The sequence below is a fragment of the Stomoxys calcitrans genome, chromosome 5 (genome assembly GCF_963082655.1).
Source record: "Stomoxys calcitrans chromosome 5, idStoCalc2.1, whole genome shotgun sequence".
In the NCBI taxonomy this organism is placed as follows: domain Eukaryota; kingdom Metazoa; phylum Arthropoda; class Insecta; order Diptera; family Muscidae; genus Stomoxys; species Stomoxys calcitrans.
The window spans coordinates 57560248-57585242 of record NC_081556.1 but is presented as its reverse complement, the minus strand read 5'-3'; the positions used below and the strand labels follow the sequence as shown (position 1 = coordinate 57585242).

Genomic DNA, 24995 nt, shown 5'->3' with positions numbered 1-24995 from the left:
ATAGATCATGTACCAAATTGATGGATGATTGGATAAAACTAGAGGCTTCTAGGACTTAAATAGCTGAAAGTATGTTTTTAATAGCTGAACAGAAACTAACCCGATTTGGTCCAATTGTAAAACCAAAACGGCCTACATCGATAGGAAGCGTCTGTGCAGACTTACAAAACGTAGTGACTAGATTAGTACAACTCATTGTGATAGTGGGAATACACTTGAAATATTGGAATATTTTATTGTACATACTAAAATCAGATTTACATCGTTATTGAATAATCCGGATTAATCCCCGCATACAAATAGTATTGGGTTTCTCGACTTTCTACTTTGGGCAGCTGGCAAGCATACTATGCTGCGATGTGCAGCAGGAATCTTGCACAACTGATAACACCCATCTGTAATCTAAAACGACCTTTATCGATAATAAGTAGTCAAGTGCAGATTAGGTTGAAGAGAGAGTACCAAGTTTAAACCGTCCTGTGGGGACACACACTTAAATCAGTATGGGGCTTGTGTTGCGCTCTACTGATAAAAAGTATCTGTACCAAATTTCAAGCCGATAGCGTTATTTATTCGAACCCATAGTGATTTTGGTATAAAGAGAATTTTTATAATTTCATAGTTCCGTCAACGGCGTACATATCACACATATTGCATTTTTGAGCTTTTAATGACATTGCACTTAGGTTATAAAAAAAAACAAAACTGATCAAATTCACTTCATTGCGCAATGCTATCATTAAGTCATATCTCATTCATATCCGAGAGCTGTTCGTTTACCATGTCTTTCCCTCTCACCGTATTTTTTGATTCTCTCAATCATTTCAGGGTCAAGTGTAAAATTATTTATTCAAAGCTCATACTTCGTGATATTCCTACTACTGCTACTGACCTACAGAAAGAACAATGTTCTAATCAACAACAGCAACAGTGACAGACAAAGCCAAGTCTTGGCTACGGTAGTCGGACAAATTGACCACGACACTGTGCATTTTGCATTCATTTGAGATGCTTCTGCTTAAAAGGGAAATTTGATAACTTGATAATAATGAAGGTACCGAGCGGACAAGTGTCTTTACAGGTGTACTAACTACATGTGTATGCGACTATGTGTCACACGAACTCATGTAAGCGATATTGAGAAGAGCACAACGAACACCACGTAATATGAAAATGTATTTTCTGTCTTATGAATATTCGAACATGTAATTTTTAAGGCAATCTGGACGAACAGAAAATCATATCGCATTGAATAGCCGAAATTAAAAACACACAGCAAGATTGTTTTTAGTATATATAATTGGCGGCCAAACAAAATTAATTCTTTATTTTCTTATTTGTTTTTTGCTCTATTTTGACAATTGAAATAACTTGTTATTATGACGCGACAGAAATTTGGGATAGCGATAACAGTGTTTGACGTTTTGTACGCAATAAACCGATATCGACTTGGTATCTTAATAAGTTGTATTATCTTCTATATTATATGTATTAGGATTATCCCAAAGAATAATCTTGTATGTTGCTTATAGGGATCGTGCAGATGCCAATTCGTCTGCTTTACAGTGCCTCAGTAAATTTCATAGACTATCTTTTTTTTGCAGTGTTCAGCTCTTTTTGTTATGCGACAGTTTAGTTGTAATATTGTGAGTTGTAAATATTTTGATACAACAGCAAGAATACAGCTACATACAATCATCACGGAAATTAACTACTAACAATCAGCACACAGCGTTTGATTGACACTCAGTTTGGCCGGTCTGAATAATATGTTAGGATAGTAATTGGTGTGCCTAATATATAACACATTTGTAGTTAAAACAGCAGATGTGTTTAGTTAAAATAGTGGAGAATAATGAGAGCTAAAACAACTTCCAGCTGTAGAGGATGTTGGAGACTAGTCATTATTTGAATTCGCCTGATTTTTAAATAGCATCTATCAAGGCGTATTTAATAAGGTGGCCGCATCGGCGAATTGCTACAACAAAGCATCTTTCTTCGTAACTTAATATGTCAAATTTTGTAAACAGGGTGAAGAAAATTCGATTCGCCCTGACATTTAAAATATTCGGCAAATTTGCTTTATCCAATCAGAGCCATCAATACAACTTTCAACAGATGAACAAAATCATGTGTAGTACGGAAGAAGTGTAATTTGTCACAGAAAGAATGTCTGTCATTACACAAAAATACATGCATTAGGAAAAGTACAGCTAATAGACAGGGTTGTCGAGCGTGGCTAATGTGATAATTGTATCATAGATGCGTTTTTGCTATTAATACGATTAAAATACAACATTTAAAGGCACGGCCCTTGAAGCCATCACACCTAATATGGTTGAAAAGTCTTCTAACCAAAGACGAAACGCGTCCCATAGTGGTTGGTGTGTGTTGCTATTATATTTTGTTCATTAGGGGGCGGAATATTAAAATGATAACCAGTTTGGTATGAAAACAACAACGGTTTGGCATTAAAACCAATAATAGTTTGGTATTAACAGCTATACCAGTTAGTTTATAAACACAGTACCAAACGGTAAAATGAAAATTTGTCCATGAACATTCCATTAGGCCTGATAAGGAGCCTTCTTTTTATAGCCGTGTCCAAATGGTATGCCACAGAGCAACACCTCTTTGGTGAGAAGTTTTTTTACATGACTGCCATACAATTTTTTATATAGTGGCATGGGGTGGATTAATATCCGCACCCTCTTTAACGTGACCTTACAATTTTTTCAAATGGCGTAGTGCCTCACAAATGGTGCCAGCATTAGGAGGGGACAACCACCCCCGAAATTATTTCTTATGTTCTCCTAGTCGCACATGCCAACCTCTGCGCGACGGTGGTACCAAACGGCGCAAACTTTCGTGATGATTGGATAATAAATGCGATCTCTACCTTAATTACAAAAACCGACCGACATTGGCTTCATTATCACGAATTCAGTACTATTTACGTTCTTCGTTATTGAACATAAAATGTTTAAAAGAGAATAGCCTTTAATTTGATGTATAAAACAGGCAAATAGCTTTAGCCGTTTCGGAGATATTGGTCGCCGAAGACCCCAAAGTCGCCAAATAACAAAAAAAAATCAGCAGCACGTGTTAACATCTTCCAATTGTGCTCAATTTTTGGGGATCTTAAAATCTAATAAAACGAAACATTTCGGGGAGTGCCTTCAAAACACCCGCCCTAGTAGACACCCTACTTTACTTTACTTGGATATGACAGAACATTTGTTCGTCCGGTTAGGACGTAGAATAGCGTTCCAAGCGCCTCGATCTAATGCGCTCATTCTAAAATCTCTGACAACAAGTTTCGAGGTGTCTCCCACCACTTGATCTTTCTATCGGACTTTTGGTTGTCCCGTTTTGCGTGTACCACCGTATTTGCCTTCAAAAGACTTCTTTGCTGGAGCTTGTTCATCCATTCTGACAACATGACCTAGCCAACGTAGCCGTTGTATTTTGATACGTGTAACTATGCTATCGTCGTCATACAGCTCGTGGTTCGTACGTCGCCTATATTCTTCATTATCCCAAACTGGTCCATATATTTTACGAAGAATCTTTCTTTCAAACACCCGAAAGTACCCATGCTTCAGAACCATACAACAGCACGGGTAGTATTAGTTTCTTGTATAGTGTAATCTTCGTCTGTCGAGAGGTGGCCTTGTTTCTGCTTACTTACATCTCCCTACCTGCACCCTACCTAGTTTTCTTTAGAAGAAATCAATGCTTAATTGAAGAGGTTTTTTTATGATTTAAATTAGCTGGACATATTAAACGTATATTACGACTTGAGTTTAGTCTTAAGTTGTCCGAAATTTGGGTTAGCTAAAAGTTTCCATAGTATGGCTTGTAAAACTTAAGAATTTCGGGATGATAAGTGGCCTCCTTATTGCGGATTCTCGAGAATGTACAATGCGAAGTAAAAGTAAACTTTTAAATTAAAATTTTATTCATCTGATAGGCTTTAATAGTTCATTGTCCGATTTTAGAGTTCGTTTTCATTGGTGATACTTTATTAATAAATTTTCAGCGAATCCCATTATTGACTGCGCACATGAATTGAAAACCTGTATGCAAATTTTATTGTCAATGAAATTATTTTGTACAAAAAAGTACAAAATTGTAAAATATTTTCTTTTAACCTACAATTCAAATTTTTCTATTAAAAATTCTAATTTGTGGAAATCTAAACTCACGTCCTATTCTGTTTTCTAATAAACTCAATACCAAGTGTATCGCACACTCAAAGAAATAGGTTTGCTGATTTCAATAAACAATGTCTGCTGATTTTTAATTAAAACTTTTTAACTATCGAAGGAAATATTTTCAACTGTATGAACCTTTAAACTATAATTAAAGTGTTTCCTATATTTTAATATAAATTTTTGGTCATTTTGGGACTAATTTTTTGTTTAATAGCATAAATATGATATATGTAGATATCTTGTCTGCTATTATTTGAAATTATTAAAAAAATAATGAAGTTATAAGAAATTAGAACAAAATATAGTTGATATACCCCTAATACAATGCAATAATGCCGTTTTACGAAAAATTGTTAATGTCTTATTTTCAACACACTTTCTGTTATTTCATCAAACATTTTTGCAGTTTTTACTAACAAATTTCTCTGGGTGTATATACCAATATTATTTTACTAAATAACACATAAATATATGGACCAATCTGCACTTACTTGGAGAACAATGTTTTCCATTACGCAACAAGGCTTAAACTTGAATTCGGCAGCACTCATTGATATGCGAGAAATTTGCTCCCTATTCCTTAAAGCGCAAAACGCAGCTGTAGTTATTCTCCCACTATAAAAGAGGTGTGCACTTGACTAATGCTGGCGACATATCTGAGGTATTATGCTACGCAAAAGGGCGACTTGGGGATGTTGGAAACCAAGCAACGGTTCTGATTGGTTTTGACTTGGCAAAATCCAGGCTTATCTTGGCCTTCCTTCATCTCAAATGTAGACACAAACCTCCCCGCGGCGTCACCTGGGTAGACACCTTTAATATATGTAAAATGTAGTGAGCAAAAAGGTGCCACGAGTTGTTGCCACGATAAAAAGATAGGGAAAACGGAAAACTTAAAGAGATTATTTTGAAAAAACAAAGAAAACCCGCAAAAACAAACCCGCAACCGCTTTAAGGACCATGATTTGCGTATCTGCACCTGGAATGTCAGCACTCTTTATAGAGATGGAGGAGTGAATGCACTGGCGGATGTATTGGAGAAGGACAGGGCAGACATTACTAGCATACAGGAAGTGCGATGGCTCGGAAAAGGCTCCACAACACCACCGACTGGTGACGCCCTATTTTATATTTGGATTTGTGGTTAGTCGAAGACTGAAACACCTTGTCTGCATATGAGAGGCTAGCTACAAAGGATATTTTCTACGAGCGCCTAGAAAAAGAGTTTGACAGCTGTCCCGACCATAATATTAAAATCGTTCTTGCAGATTTCAATGCGAAAATAGGATAGGGTAATTTAGCCTACACGAAGAAACTTCTGATAATGGATTGAGGTTAATAGACTTCGCTGCGGCAAAGAACATGGTAGTTAGCAGCACCAGATCCCAACATCGAAGGATTCACACGGCCACATGGCTGTCGCCAGATCAAAACAGGAGAAACCAAATTGATCATGTGATAGATGAAGGCATTCAACCAGCGTGTTAGAAGTACGATCGATTCGAGAGGCGAACATCGATTCGAATCGTCATATACATCAAAAAAAAATTTGGAAATTGGACTACAAACGAACAATTTTTCAAAATACCGAGGTGACCAACTTTAAGGCCCATACAACACAGGGCCTTGAAATTTTGTACACGATCTCGCTAACACATCAGCTCTAACCATTCCAAATTTCAAAAACTGTTGTTGGTTTATGACTATTTGTGGTTGATCTAATAACATTTGTGTGTTGATTCACTTCCATGAACTAAGTGGCCTCTTTGTCAACGCCGTGCTTGATTTTTTCTAAGGGTGTAGGCCCACTATTTTGGGCTACGATTGTATGTCATGAGTATTAAAATCCACCTTTCTCTCCTTTAAATGGTTATAAAATAGTTAAATAATATTTTTTTTGCAGTATAAAATATAATGGCGTAGAAGATATATAGAGAAATAAGAAAAACATTTTTTTAAATAGTTTAAATTTTTGTTTTGATAATTTTAAGTTTTACACCATGGTTCAATGGGGTTATATTTTTTGTCACACATATTTTTAATGTAGAGTAACTGACCTTAACTACCTTTTGAATGTTACATGCCACAGAATATAACGTGATTGGACTGAAAGCTATGTTGTGTGACATGTAGAACATGCTCCAAAAGCATGAAAGGGCAATATGAACCATGTTTCCCTTTTCAAGTTTTATAATAAACCGTATTATACTCTTCACCTTAGGTTGGAGTATACTAATCTTGTCATTTTGTTTGTAACATACTGCAATATTGATCTAATGCTTTATAGTGAAATGTACATACACTCGTTTGCCATGAAATTTGAAATGATTCTACCGATTGCCAATCATTGTCCGTCTGTCAAAAGCACGCTAACTTCGAAATAATAAATTTTGAAATCCTTATCTGATTTCATCGAAATTTTGCATTATGACTTTTCTAGTACTTTCAACATTCTATATACCAACCAACTGGAATCCTTGTTGGTATATTGAATGGCAATAAAGTAGAAATCACAGATGTCATGATATGAACTAAGAGAAAACAAACATTGCTTCATACAAAATAATCTAAAATTAGTCGTAACAATCACCCAAGAATTAGATTTGGCAAATTGTATGATAAGATAATTTTTAACAGCGTTTATTCATATCTATAGGGAGTGGGTAATTTGTTTTTATATTTAAATCTTTAGTTTTTTAAATGATAAGAAATATTAAAAAAAAATTAAAAATGCAAATATTTAATTTGAATAATATTTATTTCGAAAATTGGAGTATATTAAATATATTACAATAAAATATGGAAATTAGCAAACTGTTCAGTTTGAACATAGGGCCTCAACAAGGTCTACCAATCTAGCTCTATGGTTGACCGAACCATTTAATAAATATCCTTTTTCCGGTTTCCAAAGGCGTGATAACATTTCTAAATTTTTGCAATGGTATAATTGTCTGCGAAGATTTCCATCTTCGTTAACATTTTTGGTACAACGTAGTTGACTCACATCTTCCGGAAAGCTCCAACAGACAGCGTGACGCTAGAAGTGGTTGTCACTGACATCCACTCGTCAGTGGTTGTTGGGGAAGTTGTGTCTGAGTCGAAAACAGATTTCTTTGAGAACTTGTTGGCTTTTGAAAGCTATCTGGATGGTTCAACGGTAGGAACCAGAAGGTATCTCCCTTCTCCTGTTCCTGTGGTATCACAATCGACGAAAACGTCTATGTGAGTCTAATGGCAGACTGCCACTTAAACCTATCCTAATATACCACAAATTTAAATTTCCTCCTCCAACATTATTTGTCATGGCCATTGGCTGGAATAGCGTTGGGAAAAATGCCCAAAGTAATCAAAACACATGACCGGTCTAATAGGCACAAAAATGTTTTAATCAGTTCAGCAATAATACGTTTTTAATATTTCTGGAGATTTTTTGATTTAAAGCAGCAGATTTTCTTAGTTAAAATAGCGGGCTAAGATGTTTGCTAAAACAGCAGTAATGTCTGCTTTTCCATTTTCAGCAGACAAAAACTGTTGATTTAGCTAACATGTTTATTATTTAGAATAACAAATTTTGTTGAGTGTAACAGAACTGAAAGCAAAACATTATTCAGTGCAGCTGAGGCAACAGTTTGTTGGGATCAGGTTATATTTAGTCAATGGGAAATCGATTTCTTTTTTCGTAGAAAACTATTTCTATAGATTTAAATGCTGAATATTTCAGTAAACATGGTTCCGTTCAAGTTTCAATAATTTTAAACGAAATATTTTTGCATTTAACCGCATTCAAAAAATGCTCACCGCCGTAACCGAAACGTATGACACCAGTTTTAAAATAAAACGAAGAATAATACTGGCAAACATATGCTACTTTGGATTAAGTAAACAGTTTAGAAATAAGGCCACCTCTCGACAAAGGAAAATTATACTATACAAGACACTGATACTACCCGTGTTGTTATATGGTTCTGAGGCATAGGTACTTGTGAAAGCAAACGAAGAAGTGCTTGGAGTATTTGAGAGAACGAATTTTCGTAAAATATATGGATCAGTTTGCGTTAAAGGAGAATATAGGCGCTTTATGAACCACGAGCTGTATGACGACGATAGCATAGTTACACATATCAAAATACAACGGCTGCGTTGGCTAGGTCATGATGTCAGAAAGGATGAAACAAACACGGTGGTACCCGCAAAACGGGACGACCAAAAGCCCAATGGAAAGATTAAGTGGTGGGAGACACCTCAAAACTTGATATCGTAGATTACAGAATGAGTGCAGAAGATCGAGGCGCTTGGAAGGCTATTCTGAGTTTGGCTAATGGGACGTTCCGCCATAGCCAATTAAAGTAAAGTATGTTATGCCCGATCATGTTTTGATTACTTCGGGCATTTTTTACGAAGAGAGTCATGCTATGACATATTATGTTGGAAAGATTTTAATTTGCTAAATATTACTGAAAGGAAATTACCTGATCAAGAGGATCCTTGTACACACAAATATTGCGGCCATTGGTATACATTGACGAAAACTCTCTCATCAATTGTATTGCTCTGCTTAAGCCTACACCATCATAGCTACTGGCTTTGTAGCTCATTTCTACTAATATCGATAGTTGATGAAAAAACAATATGGAATGTAAACAGCCGCTGTGATACATGCCTCCATTTGCCTAATGGTCAATATCTCCTCATTCAAGAACTTCCTTAAATCTGGCTGTGCCAACATTTTTGCTCAATATCTCATTTAAGAAACTTCCTTAAATCTGCCTGTGTCAACATTTTTTTGTTTTTAGTATACCTACATATTGTCCCTTTCTATCCCTTCTTGTCTTCTTCCCGTTTTTGCGAGGAAATCAATTTGTTTGGTTTTTCTGATATTTTGCCTTTTAACACAACAACTTTCCATCTCACGTGTTCAGTAAAGTAGAACAACAACAGTCGAAAGGTATTTTATATAGGAAAATGCCGCATAAGTGATTCATACCAACTTGATGCTTATAACGCATGAGTGCTGTGTATTGCTTAAGGCTCTATTGCACGGCATGTAGTTGTCTTATGACATACCACTTTTTGTATTCACATGCAATTGAAAATGTTTGTCAAAATTGTCAATTTACACTATGTCATAAAACGCAGCGCACATGGACCTGTGTTCTAAAATCTTTAACAAATAGCGTGTGCAATAAACAACATCAACAAAAGGATAACATCAGTTATCTCATTTTTTTCCAAAAAATTAATCTTTTATTTTATTTCTTTTAACTAGAAAGCACTAATTTCCCATGTACATTCCATTAAGGAGCGAGGTATACTTTTCATTTTTTAACAAACCCATCATAAATGAAGCAGCAGTAATTTTCAGTAAACAACAGACTTTTCAGCAGCTGCTGTTCTAAAATTGCAGAGCTTCTGTTGTAATAGTCGCCATGCAAGTGTTTGCTATTTTCAGCAGACTTTTTTCTATGAGTGTATTTCTTCACCTACACTCCGTCTCAAGGGGTTATCACTTTGGATCAAACGCTTCCCCGTAAACTCACATATGTACTGAACTGAACTTTCAACCTAAACCTGTTGTTAAAGGTACAAAATATTAACATAATAGGCAAACTGAAGTAGTGTAGCAGCAGGTAAATAAAGTTTAATGATAACTTATTATGCAAAATTAATTGCAGTATTTCGCAGTCAAATTTAAATTGTTACCAGCAACATTCATAAAACGTTTCGTTCACTGAACTTAGTACTATTTTATATCCGCAAAACGTCTCCACAACTAAAAACAAAAAAACTCAATTTGGCACACGTCTTTAAATAAATCGCGCAAATCACTAACCTTAACAAAGGTTGGATGCCAATGTTAATACGGCCAACGAATTGTTGTTTTCCCAAACGATCAAATATTCAATTTTTTATTTAAAATACGCTGATTCCAAACCATTTAGACTGAACTTTGTACTAGAATGCTCGAAATCTAACCGTTCGGAGGGTTGTATTCCAGCGCCATGCATATTGATAAGATTTTCAAAAGTCATTTCAAAATCCATTATTATGATTTCTTTAAATATTCCATTGAGAGTCTAACGAAACGAGAAGTTTGATATTTGAACTGTGTTAAAATTTGGGATCTTTTCATTAGAGTCAAACCACAAACACAAACGTGTCTACAAAATATTCAAAAACTTAAATTGTCTTCTTAGTGTTGTTATTTTCGTAATTAGTGGGTACTGCTTTCGAAGTGAGTTTCTACTTGCGTCACGCTTGCATTGCTCGGTGGCGAGCAGCATTCAGAATGCTCATACAAATCTCTATCTTTAGCATAACAAGTAGAATCTGTGTCAACGCCAGACAACATGCCGAAAAACAATTTTGTAGCGACTGGTGTGTATGACCATGATTAGAAACACATACGACAGCGTTGGTAGACTTAAAAAGAAACGGGCATCGAGTCATTGAACCAAAAGTAATTTTAAACAAAGCGCATTAGCTCTCCGCTAAGACCACCTGACGTTGAACAAACATTTTGAAAAATTTTTCAAACTCCATAATGAGATAGAAATGAAATACCACTCAACTGAAACTTTAACATTCTAACTATGTGCATAAGGAAATTTTAGAACCAGTAAACTTCTTTTGTGAAAAACGTTGGACTTTGTTCACGATTAAGAATTTGCGACAAATATTAAGTTTTTTTATCCTGACTATACCTTTCGTTCTTGATGTATAAAACATGTTATTCGGGGTTCCAACTTAATTTATAAACTCATTTAATCTCATGCTTATGTATACATATTCTTTTTATACCCACCACCATAGGATGGGGCAGGGACGTAGCCAGGGGGATGGGTCTCGGGCTCGAGCCCCTCAAAACGTCTAAAGAAAAAACACAAACCTTTAGTGACACTTTTTCTAAACAAATTTTAATGAAATTTTTCTAAATACAAAATTCCAGCGTCACATTTTCCTAATGACAAAACTTCAACATGGGACGGATCCAACTCAAAATTATTTTTTAAAGGCAAAATTTTATTAAAATTTTTTCTAAAATCGACATTTCAAACGCAATTTTAAGCGTACATTTTGACTTTAGATGCAGTAACATGATTTTCGAAGCCCGGAGGGGCGCAGAAGTTAGCATGTCCGCCTATGACGACTAACGGCTGGGTTCAAATCCCTGTATGAACATCAGAAAACATTTTCAGCGGTGGTTATCCCCTAACTAATGCTGCTACATATGTGAGGTATCCCGCCATGTTAAAACTTCTCTACCAAGTCGCAATGCGACACTCCGTTCGGACTCGGCATAAAAAAGGAGGCCCCTTATCATTGATCTTAAACTTTAATCGGACTGCACTCATTGCTATGAGAGAAGTATTCCCTGTTCCTTAATGGAATGTTCATGGAAAATTTTGTAGTAGTGCATGCAAAAAAAAAATAGAAGTTTGAAACATTTTTACGAAAAGCAAAATACTGTTATTTCGAAGTTTTTCTTTTATTTTAATTATGAAACCTTTCTTCCCAACATATCAAACGGTAGCCATTAATGCAGCGTTATTGAATGTAACTAAGTTTGTTTATGTTAACCCTTTAGCAACTTCGCCTACGATAAAAATACCTTTCTTTTGTTTTAAAACCAAAAACTATTTAATGACAAAAGTGTTTCGATAGCAGCAAACGATTATTTGTTCACCGGACCAATAATTATTCTCTTGTGCCTCTCCAATTAGAGAGAGGGAGAGTTTTTGTACGCATAGACCAGCGATGGCTAAAAAGTGATGGACGGATGGTAAACTCGGAAATTGAGAATTTTTCGTTTCGCCATAGGTACGTCCAATGACAAAAATCATTGGGGCAGCATGAAAGGCTTTTATTGTCCAGTGACAAAAATCATTAGAGCGTCTTTCATTATATTTGTGTATCATAACATCAAAAACAATCCAAATGTCAGAGTACAAGAGTTGGAATAACCAACTAAGATCTGCTTATAACTGCTAAAAATTTAAGTTAGAATTATGTTACAACATTAAAATTAACTTGCATCTTTCTCATATGCACCATCTAAATATTTTAAAATTAAAATATTGTACATATACAAAAGCATGACGTTAAATTAATTTATAAGTAAAGAAAAACTAGTTGAAACTCAGAATAACAATTAATATATTAAGAATATTGTCAGTGTAAAAAAACTATATTTGTCTCGTATTCTTGCAAGAATTTATCGTAAAAAACATGTACTTTTACCGTAAACAAATTTCTACGGACGAAACGAACGAAAATTTCTTTTGTGTGAAACGAATTATTTTTTTTGCGTGTAGTAGTAATATGATTTTCGTAGCTATTTTGTCTGCTGTTCTTTAAAATCGTTAAAATTTATCAAATTGTAGAAAATTGGAAAAATTGAAATGACAAACAGCAATAACAAATTTTTTGAAGTTTGACATTTTAATGTTACGAACTATTTTATTTATTTATTTATTACATCTTTACACTTATAAGCTAAATTATAACTATATTGAGAAAAAAAAACTATAGACTAAATAGGTCATTAGCTTTATCAAGGGAAAAAATTTTGCTTAAGCATATATAAAGATGTCTATATAAAAATAAAAAGGTTATTTTTCCTTAAGGAGGCCACCGTAGCGCAGAGGTTAGCATGTCCGCCTATGACGCTGAACGCCTGGGTTCGAAGCCTGGCGAGACCATCAAGTCTCAGCGGTGGTTTTGCCCTCCTAATGATTGCGACATTTGTGAGGTACTATGCCATGTAAAACTTCTCTCCAAAGAGGTGTCGCACTGCGGCACCACTGGTCGGACACGGCTATAAAAAGGAGGCCTCTTATCGTTAAGCTTAAACTTGAATCGGACTGCACTCATTGATATGTAAGTTTGCCTTTCCTTAATGGAATGTATATGGGCAAAATTTGCATTTGCATTACTTTTCTTCAAAAAAATTATTAGTGTCATTTTATTGGAATTATGATTTAAGTTTCCCAACAGATCCAATAAACTTTCGCCAGTTTAAAGTCTTTGTTCAAGTACCTTCATTTGGGGAAACGAAGAAATGAGATGTTCCATATACAATGTAGTCTAAACAAACTTTTTTACACTGTGAAAACAGAGGAAAATGTTTGCTGTTTTAGCAAAACATTGCTGCCGTCCCATTTTCACCAGATGTTCCGTCGTTACAGCAAACGATTTTGCTGTTTTTAATAACAAATTGTTCTGGGTGTGCAAAAATTAGTACTCTTTTCGCTGGATTTATTTAAAATGCATGAATTCGATTTCTAGACTGATTTATCAATAAAAGTACAACAAAATGCAAATCTTGTCAAGAGTTATAACATATACATACATTTGCTACCAGCATATATACTGCTGTGGTCTTAACAGCTTAACACTAATCTTTCATTCTTAACAATTTCGTAAATCAAATTTCAGAAATAATGAATACCGCAGGAATTTTTGTGTAGCTCTCGAATGACAGATTCCAAAACATCGAAAACTGATTTTTTTTTTTATGTTGGTAATGGTCTTCCACTAAATGAGAAACAAGTTTTGTTAACTAGGTTAGGTTTAAGTGGCAGTCTGCCATCGAACTCACTTAGACGTTTTCGTCCATTGTGATACCACAGGAACAGAAGAAGGAAGATTTCTTCTAGTTCCATCCGTTGAACCATTCAGATCGCTTTAAAAAGCGAATGTTCACATTCGCTAAATCAGACAGATTCTCAAAGAAATAAGAACCTAAAATGGAACTCCTTCTAACTGCTAGTGCGGGACACACACAAAGAATGTGTTCTATAGTCTCTTCTTCCTCGATGTCCCTAGAGCTTCTGCAAAAGTCGTTGCTGGCAACCTTCAGTCTGTCAGCATGTTTTCCGATTAGGCAGTAACCTGTCAAGACGGACACAATGATTGGGACGTCTGTTCTAGCCAATGACATCAAAGCAGTAGACCTCTTCAAGTCTAGATGAGGCCACATAGTTTTGGATTGCTCACAGCCCCTCTTTGTTAACTAGATTAATCTAAAGTTGGTTTTTTTTAAAAATTAATAGGCAGAAAGCTCAGCCGTACCTAAATAATATTTTATATAACCACCATGGATCGTTTTCGGCAAATTCTCTGCGCAATATTTTTCTATAAGAAATCAAAGCCGTTTTTTGGGAGCATTGAGGGAGTAAGAATTGTTATGCTCAAGAGTTCAAATACACTAAACTAAAAATTGATACCAACGATATTGATAGTGAATCAATACCAAAACAATACCGTATGGTATGGATGGTGAAATACGTTATATGTATCATACGGTATTGTTTTGCTGTTAATTCACGATATTGCTTCACTATCAATACTATTGATACCATACGGTATAAATTTTTTTCTTTCGGTGCAGAAACATCGGTTTATATGAGTCATAAATCACTTAAGATCACTATTTTTAAATGCATATACTGTTTCCATGATAGAGGCTAAATAAGATTCGGTTCGTCGAACTTTACGCTTAAAAGTAATAATCTTGTTAGTTAATAATACTTGTTTAGTTAATAAAATGTTTGTGAATCAATGCAAAAGTTTGTTTAAAGTAATAAAAAGGAACATAAATTGTAATATACAGTTTCGCTGGTGATAAAAATTAATGAGTATTTTTTTTATTAGAATAATGTTGAAAACATTAAATGGAAGTAAAACAATGTTTCCTTAAATTGTTAAGAAATCGAATTGCGAGAATTTTAAAGGTTTATAGGTGAGTAACAAAATTGAAGTATGAATTCAGAATTTTGATCAAAAGTTTCAACATATTGAAAGATAACCAGTAAAAGCGTGCAAATTTCGGCGGGGCAGAATATTATATACCCTCCACCAAGGATCGCATTTGTCGAGTTGTTTGCCCGGTATCTCTTTTTAGGCAAACAAAGCATAATGGAAAAAAATTGCTATGCTATTGGGGCGATATCAAGTTATGGTCCGAGTTGAAGTCATTGTATAAAATTTCAGCCAATTCGGATAGATTAGTTTATATGGGAGCTACATCAGGCTATACACAGAATCAGATCGTATTTGACACGTGTATTGAGGGCTAATGGAGAAACTGTTGAACAAAATTTCAGCCAAATCGGGTAAGAATTGTGCCGTTTAAAGGCTCAAGAAGTATAATCGGGAGATCGGGAGCTATATCAGGTTAGATTAGATCATACTTGGTATAGTTGTTGCGAGTCAAAATAAAGCACTTTACGCAAAATATCCCCAAATCGAATAATAATTGGGCCATCTGGAGGCTAAAGAAGCCAAGATCCCAGATCGGTTCATATGGCAGCTATATCAGGTTATGGACCGATTTGAACCCAAGCACAGTTGTTAAAAGTTATAACAAATCGGATTAGAATTGCACCCTCTAATGGCTCAAGAAGACCAGATCCAAGATCGGTTTTTATGACAGCTTTATCAAAACATGGACCGATACGGGCCATTTACAATTCCAACCGACCTACAATAATAATAAGAATTTGTGCAAAATTTCAAGCGCCTAGCTTTATTCCTTTGAATGTTAGTTTGCTTTCGATAGACGCACACGGCTAGATAGAACTTAAAATGTCATGACGATCAAGAATATTCTTATTTATAAAAATCAATTTGTTTGTTCCTTACAGACTCAGAAACGGCTGAACCGATTTTCTTGAAATTTTCACTGATGGTGCATAATGATCTCGTGGTGAAAATAGGGTACTACATTTTTGATATCTCCTGTATTATACCTTAATTTTCAGAATCGCCAGATCTCGGAGATGGATGGTGCGAAAAATTTGGTTTCCAAATTTCGGATCGGGTACCGAGGGTGGGCGCCCCACCCCCAAAACCTACCAAATATAAAGGGTGATTTTTTTGAGGTTAGGATTTTCATGCATTAGTATTTGACAGATCACGTGGGATTTCAGACATGGTGTCAAAGAGAAAGATGCTCTGTATGCTTTGACATTTTATCATGAATAGACTTACTAACGAGCAACGCTTGCAAATCATTGAATTTTATTACCAAAATCAGTGTTCGGTTCGAAATGTGTTCATTCACCGTAACGTTGCGTCCAACAGCATCTTTGAAAAAATACGGTCCAATGATTCCACCAGCGTACAAACCACACCAAACAGTGCATTTTTCGGGATGCATGGGCAGTTCTTGAACGGCTTCTGGTTGCACTTCACTCCAAATGCGGCAATTTTGCTTATTTACGTAGCCATTCAACCAGAAATGAGCCTCATCGCTGAACAAAATTTGTCAAAATTTGAACACATTTCGAACCGAACACTGATTTTGGTAATAAAATTCAATGATTTGCAAGCGTTGCTCGTTAGTAAGTCTATTCATGATGAAATGTCAAAGCATACTGAGCATCTTTCTCTTTGACACCATGTCTGAAATCCCACGTGATCTGTCAAATACTAATGCATGAAAATCCTAACCTCAAAAAAATCACCCTTTATATACACCAATCGCGACAATATGGGACTCAAATGAAAGGTACTTAAGATTAGAAAACGTATCTGATATCCAATTATCGGACCAAGTCTTTGGGGGGACCACCCCAACCCCCAAAACACCCCTAATTCGGACATATTTACCGAATATGGCAATATGGGACTCAAATAAAAGGTATTTGCGAGTAAAATACGAATCTGATATCCAAATTTGGGACCCAATTTCTGAGGGTCTACCCCTTCTCGTCCTTATGGGGCTTAAATAAAAGGTATTTGAGTGTAGAATACGAATCTGATATCCAGATGTGGGACCAAGTGTATGGGGGCTGCCCACCCCCGAGAACATCCCCCCAAGAGGACAAATTTACGACCATACCAATATGGGACTCAAATGAAAAGTCTTTGGAAGTAATGCACGAATATGGCATCAATATTCGGGAAAGTATCTATGGGGCCGAATATGATATATACTTGCAAGGCCAAGTGAAGGAGTGGCCGCCCCATTCCCCAAAATACCCCAAACCGGTCATGTTTGCGGACTATGGAAATATGAGGCTCAAATGAAAGGTATTTGAGAGCAGACCACGAATCTGATATCAATATTCGGGACCAACTGTCTAGGAGACGTTCCACCACCATAACAACCCCCAAATAGGACGCATTTGCTTACCAAGACTATTTGAGTCTCTAAGACAGTGGAGCTCGATATTGATAGCTTTTGGAACCCATACATACATATTTACCGACACTTGCAATGAGGGGTTTAAATGAAAGATATTTGAGATTAGGAAACGAATTTGATATCAATGCCAATATGGGGTTCAAATAAATTATATAGATATATAAGAATAGAGCACGATGCAGATATATTTTTAGGGCTTAGTGTTTGCGGGACCACCCCACTCCTTAAAACACCCCTAAATCGGGCATATTTACCGACCATGTCAATGTGGGGCCCAAATGAAAGGTATTGGGGAGTAGATCACGAAATTGATACCCACTTTCGGGACCAATTTTCTAGAGGTCTACCCCTTTCCCAATTTTTTATTTACTGACCATCGCAATGTGGGGCTCAAATAAAGGTATTTGAAGTAGAATACGAATATCAAAATGTGGGACCATATATTTTGGGCACCGCTCTTCCCTCAAAAACCCCCCAAAGGGCAAAAACTTGTCAACAATGCCAATATGTGTCTCAAATGAAAGCTATTTCAGATTAGAAAACTAATTTGAAACCCAATTTTGGGGCCAAGTGTTTGGGGGACGCCTCATCCTATAAACTCTACTTAATCCAATGGAAATGTGGGTTTTAAATAAATGGTATTGTCTCAAATAGCACGATGCTGACATTTTTTTCAGGGCCAAGTGTCTACGGTACCACCTCACCCCCGAAAACACGTCATGAGAATATGTCCGATTAATGGCATTAAACCCTCCGAGAGAATTCGTAGTCCAATAAAGATAATATGGAATGGGTAAGCAGCAGTTGCTAAACAACAAACATTATCAGCTTTTTTGTATGATCAAAAGTTGAAAGCATTCCAAAAATGTTAAAGAATACTTAAAAAATTTGCTTACTGTATTTCACCATATTCGAATTCGTACTCCAAACACCTTTCATTGCAGTCCCATTTTGTCCTGATATATCTACATCTGAGATAGGGATCTCCTAGATGAGACCTCCCAGCAATTTGGCCCAAATTTAAATGTCAGATTCGAATCGTATACATATCCTTCCGCAATAATTTGGTACGGTCCCAGTGACTTGAGTCCAAAGTGTAATTTCAGATTCACATTTTGTCATAAAAAAAACTTTCACTGGAGACCCACAATGTCTTCGTCGATCTACAGGTCCTTTTGGAGAGCCGTTAAGATAATTAATTCCAAATTTAAATGTCAGCTTCGTACTCTGCTGCCAAACATATTTTATGTAGGTTCTATGTAGTCATGATCGTGTGTGTCACTTTAAGCAGGGCTGCGGAGTCTAGCCCTCGAGAGTCGAATCATTAAGCCGTAGAAGAAGAGCGGTTCGGAGTTGTGAGCGCTTGCTCCGGCTCCAAACTCAAACTCCGGCTCAATAGTAAAACTCCAACTTCGATTCCGACCTCTGATATTAGGTGGTAAGTTCTCTCATTTCTTACATTTAAATCTCTTCCTATAGATTTTTTGATTGATCAGTTATTCCTTACTTTCCACGTTGATTGTCATACTGATCGCCATAATTTGTGTTTTGTTGTTTTGTTCTCCTGAAGATAATCACTACATATGTTATAGACAGTTCATCTCAAATTGTGGAACCGTTGACTTCATAATTTCACACATTACATATGCAATTTTTAATTGACAAGTTTAGGTATTTAAATAACCGATAGAATTTAATTAAGTTCAAACATGTAAATTGAATGGGCAGCATACATAATTACGTAGGAACCATTGTCTTACATTGATAAAATTTCTCATGCAATTGAATATAATGCCAAAAGGAATAGCTTTTTTCAGCATATTTTATGACGAAAAGTTTTTTGAAGAAAAATTAAAAAATTTTATTAGGATGTTTTGGAAATAGTTAGACAGCTTAAGTAAACAAGTATTTATTAGCAGAAATAAGAAATATTAAAATTCGAACGTTTCCGCGGATTTTATATTTAACATTTTTAACATTTCAAAGAACATTTTAAAATGTTTGAACATTCAAGAGAAAGTTAAAGCATTTCCTTTCTATTGATTTATTTTATTGTCAATTTTAGGCGTTAAGTTTTTGTAAATCATATGATATTAGTAGTTTGACTGCTGTAATTTGAAATCATAAAATTATTAAATTGTAGAAATTAAGGTAAAATTGTTTTCTGAAAACATTTACAATTAAAATATAAGTGTGCAATTTACAAGTTTATAAACTATTTTGACATTTCGAGGCTATAATAAACATTTTTTTTTTCCTGTTTTAGTAAAAATTTACTGCTACTAACAGAATCCTTAATAGTTATCCAGGAACGGGAAAGCTGTGAGCACTACACAGGCCGAAAAATTGAGGTCCGATCTGCTGCGAGCTACCGGAAGCGTCCACAGGTTGCGGTTAGTGGAATGCTGTATACACAGTAGCTGCAACCGCAGTCGCGGACAATCAGCGGTATCGAGCGGAGAGTCTCAGTGAGAGGCCGGGCGGCACCGGCTCTTGCACAAATACTGATTGCCTATGATGCTTGATATGACAAGGCGGGTTATTGACGCCTTTATCCATCCAGCGGAGATCGGTCCTTTGGAACGGAACGGGCTTGCTCACCTACAGGAGCTTAAGTGCCTATGATGTTCGATATAACAAGGTGGGTTATTGACGCCTTTAAATAACCATTGCCCACCATGTTCCAGCAGCGATCGGTCCTTTGGAACGGAACGAGCTTGCTCACCTACAGGAGTTTTAGTGCTTATGATGCTCTAAGTGAAAAGGCGGTTTATTGGCGTCTTTAAATAACCAATGGCCACCCTATTATAGCGGCGATCGGTCCCTTGGACCTGAACGATCTTGCTCCCTAAATGAGGTTGACGAGGATTGCTACCTCTAAATATGACTACAATAACAACAACAACAGTTCTCCATACCACGCACCTAAGTCGGTTCATGTCTGGTTTTGTGTCCCCACCTAAGGGCCAGTGTCTGTTAGCCGCGTAAGCCGAACAATGACATAGCGAATACTCCAATGTCCTATTATCATCCCCACATGCTTGCAATTCCCACACCTAATCTGCATAAGTGAACTCGTAGTCCTACGAGACTCGTTATGACACTGAAAGCTATACTGACCTGCTTCTTACTTGCTTTCAGTAATAGTTTCATCTTCTCACGATCCGGATCACCGCACAGGATTTTCGTCGTTTCACCGACTTTTTCACAGTGTTGCCCACGCCCTAAACACTAACTACGTTGCCCCGAAAGTCCTCTGATTAACTGGATTTGGATCTGCTCTTTCATTCCCTCTTACTTTCCCATGACCAGGCACCTAAACAATGCGGATCGCGGCATCCTCAAAGAAGACGTTAATCTCCTTCGTACACTCCAATACTGTTCGTGACTTTACCGTCCTGGTTTTTATTACCCTGATGTCCAGTTTACTGTCCGTAAAGATGTTCACACTCGACGTCCTCGCGTTAACCACCTCCTGCATTCCGTGATTGTCCCGATCTCCGCCTGCAGTATGGTATAATGGTCAGGCAGGCAGAAAAAGATCTCAGTCTCTGTGTTCTCAATGTAGACCCCAGGCCCACTCTGTTCTCTAAGTTATACTGTGTTTTATTTAGTACTATACTACAAATCACGATTTATTAATTAGAAATAAATATTTTTTAATGCACGATATCGATAGCTATCCAGCACAACTTTCAGCTGGAATTCTGTCCAGCAACTTGCACTGGATATAACTATATTTTGTTTTATTTTAGTCCTATGCAGTGCAATTTCTGTTTTGGATAGAATATCAAATCATGCAAAAACAAATAATAAGAACCGATTTATCGTGATTTGCACCATGTACTACTAAAGTTAAACACAGCAAATAAAACATATCATTAGTCTGATTTGCAAATTGCCAGTATAAAAAAAATTATGCCAATGATCTTATCACTATCGCTGTTTGGTTTCAAAACAATACCATATGGTTTAGTTGGTTTAAAGCGTTTTATAACGTTTGGTATTGAATAAAATTCTACCGACAAGTCTTGCCCATGCTCCGATTTTTTTTGTCGTGTAGCTATGTATATCAAAGCATGTAATTTTTTTCTAGGATATCATGATCTCGGTCCATGTGTCTTCAACAATGGCAAAGATGAAGTTAAAATCAACATGATCTTATCACTATCGCTGTTTGGTTTCAAAACAATACCATATGGTTTAGTTGGTTTAAAGCGTTTAATAACGTTTGGTATTGAATAAAATTCTACCGACAAGTCTTGCCCATGCACTGATTTTTTTGTCGTGTAGCTATGTATATCAAAGCATTATATTTATAGGAATTTGTATATGCTATTGTATATTTATACAATACAATACAATAGTATATTTATACATATTTTTCTATTATTTGGGAGTTTCTATTTTTATATGTGCCCAAGAGCAAAACAAGACTTGTTTTATGTTTCCAAGTTATTTGATATTTCCAATCGATATTTTTGTAATTTTTTTCTAGAATATCATGATCTCGGTCCATGTGTCTTCAACAATGGCAAAGTTGAAGTTAAAATCAATGCCATAAAATTAGCCACAACTTTCCGTTTAATTTTACATAATAGGTGTCACACAACAACTTCCGAAAAATTGCTCAACACTGTAACAAACGAGCATACTCTAACGGAGAGGGGTAATGTGTGGAAACAGCTGATGCCGCAAAATTATAATTATCTGTCTCGGCACAAACTTTCACTGATGTACTTTAAATTATCTTTTTGAACTCTGGAAATAGTATGTGCTACGCTCGGGGTAATTTATATTATGATTTCAACTCAAAATTACAAATTAAACACGTTTTGTTTGTTTATTGGCCCACAGAGAAGATATATTGCCGATTTTCATGCTTTTCTGCCTCCTCTGTTGCTGTAATTACTCAGATGAGCATCTTTGTTTGTGGAATTTCAAACACACTGCGAGAGTAGTACGTACGTAAGGTTGCGATGCCAAGCTTGGTAGTATATGTTTATTGTTGGGATGATCGCTCTTTTGACAGATGACCATCATCTTTACGATTTGCTTTTGTTTAAGAGATACGTATGTATGTACATAAACCGCAGCAGAGGAAGAAGAAGACGCATAAATACAAAAATGTTGTTTTCATTGAACCACATACAACTTCTGGTTTCGAGTTTTTGTTTTTTTTTTCGTTGGCCCTGTATCAAATGTCCGTGGATTACATACACACATATCAGCTACACTTGAACAGATATATTTTCAATTTGATGCTATATTTGTTTGTTGTTTGTCCATTGAATTTTATGTTTTAAAAGTAGTAAAGGAAGAAAACTGGCTTTCACGTTAATATTGCTGTGGAACTGTCACGTTACGTAGATAAAACTAGTATCGATCGTTGATCACTTCACATTATGATTTGTATGCTGTACAAACACGCAACAACAACAACCGAATCTGAAAGCATTATTTGTTGCATCGGAACGTACGTACACAACTCTAGTTAGATCACTTAAAGTATAATACGCTTTTTTCAGCAGTTCATCAGCCATTTGTTCATTTGCTCGTCCATTTTACAAAAAAGATAGCCCAAATATATAAATTTAGTGCTAAAACTCACGTAAAATCTCGTTTGGCTGTTGCACCGGCTATGTAAAACCATCGCCACCCGGGTTTAGTTAGAAGTATCACCAATAAGGCGACGAAGAGGGCAGGTAGTCCAAATGTCCAACCCATGTAGTACCAGATAAGCACGATTGCTGTTAAAATAATACCGAGACAAACCGTCCAGCACACAACGCGAAGGAAGACTGAAGAGCTGAAAATATACAAATAAAATAATAAATGAATGCTTTGCTTGCTTATTTTGACTCAGTGAGTCAGCCTTTGTTAAGCAGATAATTTTAGAGAGAGAGATAGACGTAGAAAGAGAGCGAGAGAGTGAGAGTAAAGTAGTATCAATTAAATGCCAGAGCACAAGGTGTCAGATCTGGAAAAGTAATTGCTAAGGTACCATTTTTAGTATATATAAACAATAACCAGTGCGAAATCATTTGACAATACAATAACCCATTAATATTCGTTAATGGGTTTATCAAAGAAAAAAATTCTTACTAAATTATTTTCAATTTTTTTGGTAAAATATTAGTTAAAGTAAAGAGAAAGAAATATTAATCAGAAAAACAGAATGAAAAATAAGAAAATAAAAAAGGACACCAACTTGGGTTGTGTGCGAAGACCATAGTAAAAAATGTTTAAAATTAAAGAATAATGACGTGAAACTATAGTCAGAGAGATTGATTTTTAAAAATTTTGCAAATTTTACAGCAAATGTCAAGTTTATAATTGCCGGTAATTATTTTATTTTTCTTTAAAGCAAGCAGCTCTGCCGAAAAAAATTTGCAGCAAAAAGTAAAGAATTAAAGAAAGAAAGATACACATATTGGAAGCTACGACTGCCGAATCCCTAAATACCTTCATTACGCCATTGTTTCCTTCACGGGAAAGAAAATATTGCATGTTTAGAAAATGCAAACGACACAAACTGCATGCCATTGAAAGCAGAATTCTTCTTGAGGAATGTTCTTAGATAATACGCATTTATCTATATTCACAAGCGCCACCAACCAGTCTATGTGCGAAGTTCAAATTCTTTATCTATATGTAATTGATCTAAGTTTGAGAAGTGTTGCCTAACTGAAAAACTTTCAGCTTTTTGAAATGCCCCGAAATGTAAAGTGTATTCATCAAAAGCAGCTACTTAGCATACAATCGATTCAAGAAATGCCCTGTAAGAGTAGAAGTAAATGCAATTTTTTTGCCCATGAACATTCCACTGAGGAACAGGGGCATGGAGTAGAAGTAGAATCTTTATTTAATGTATTTTAAATCATATAATTTAACAATGATTTTAAAGAATTGAGTTTAAGAAAAAAAAAAACAAAAAGTAGAGATTGATCGGCTATGACATCCTGTCGTCAGCCGGGTAGTTAATAACAATCCATTTTAAATTTGTAGTATAATGAACGTATTCAGTAAAAAAAAGTCTAGGCAAACTCTGTTGTAATCAATTAACGGAAGCATAGAGCCGCTTTTAAATATCCAATAAGGTTTATAATTCTGAGGCTGTTATAGTAGTTTTGTTTGCTTCTCTCTTATATATTCTTAAACTTTTTCTTTGACTCCAAATATGAGTTTTTGTGCTCTTCAGAATTGGTTTTCCTGAATTTAGCTAGAGATTTAAATTACTTTTTCACCCAATAGCAACTGCTATGAAACAACTTATTAAACGGGTTGATTATCGCCTTATTGTGTCTTTGCTGAGCAGAAACAATAATTGGGTTTATCAAATCTTTGAGAGTACATGTGTTTGTTCTTCCAGAGTTTTTCTCAAATGACAGTTAAGGTTTCTTTGATAGTTATTCAAATCTGATAGACTCCACAAATTTCCTTTGGATTTTGCAAGATTGCCAGATTTATAAATAAAATAAGGTTTTTTTCTGTAATTCGGTTCCCGTGTAACCAAAACAACTAGTGCAACTATTGGTTCCAATTGGGCCCACAAACTCTATTCTTCGATAATATTTCGGAGCGAATCAAAAACGCGCGTTCTTTAATACAATCTCTCTCGCCGTTCT

The 24995-nt window shown here is 35.7% G+C and overlaps 1 protein-coding gene across 3 annotated transcripts in view; it reads right to left on the bottom strand.

Annotated features, from left to right (window-relative positions):
* Positions 1–24995, bottom strand: part of LOC106083309 (long-chain fatty acid transport protein 4) — a 134704-nt gene that overhangs the window by 24231 nt on the left and 85478 nt on the right. For all 3 annotated transcript variants that reach the window (XM_013246242.2, XM_013246243.2, XM_059368869.1), the window contains one exon: positions 22979–23176. In XM_013246242.2, coding sequence (XP_013101696.1) covers positions 22979–23176 — 198 coding nt within the window. The remainder of the gene's footprint in view (positions 1–22978; positions 23177–24995) is intronic.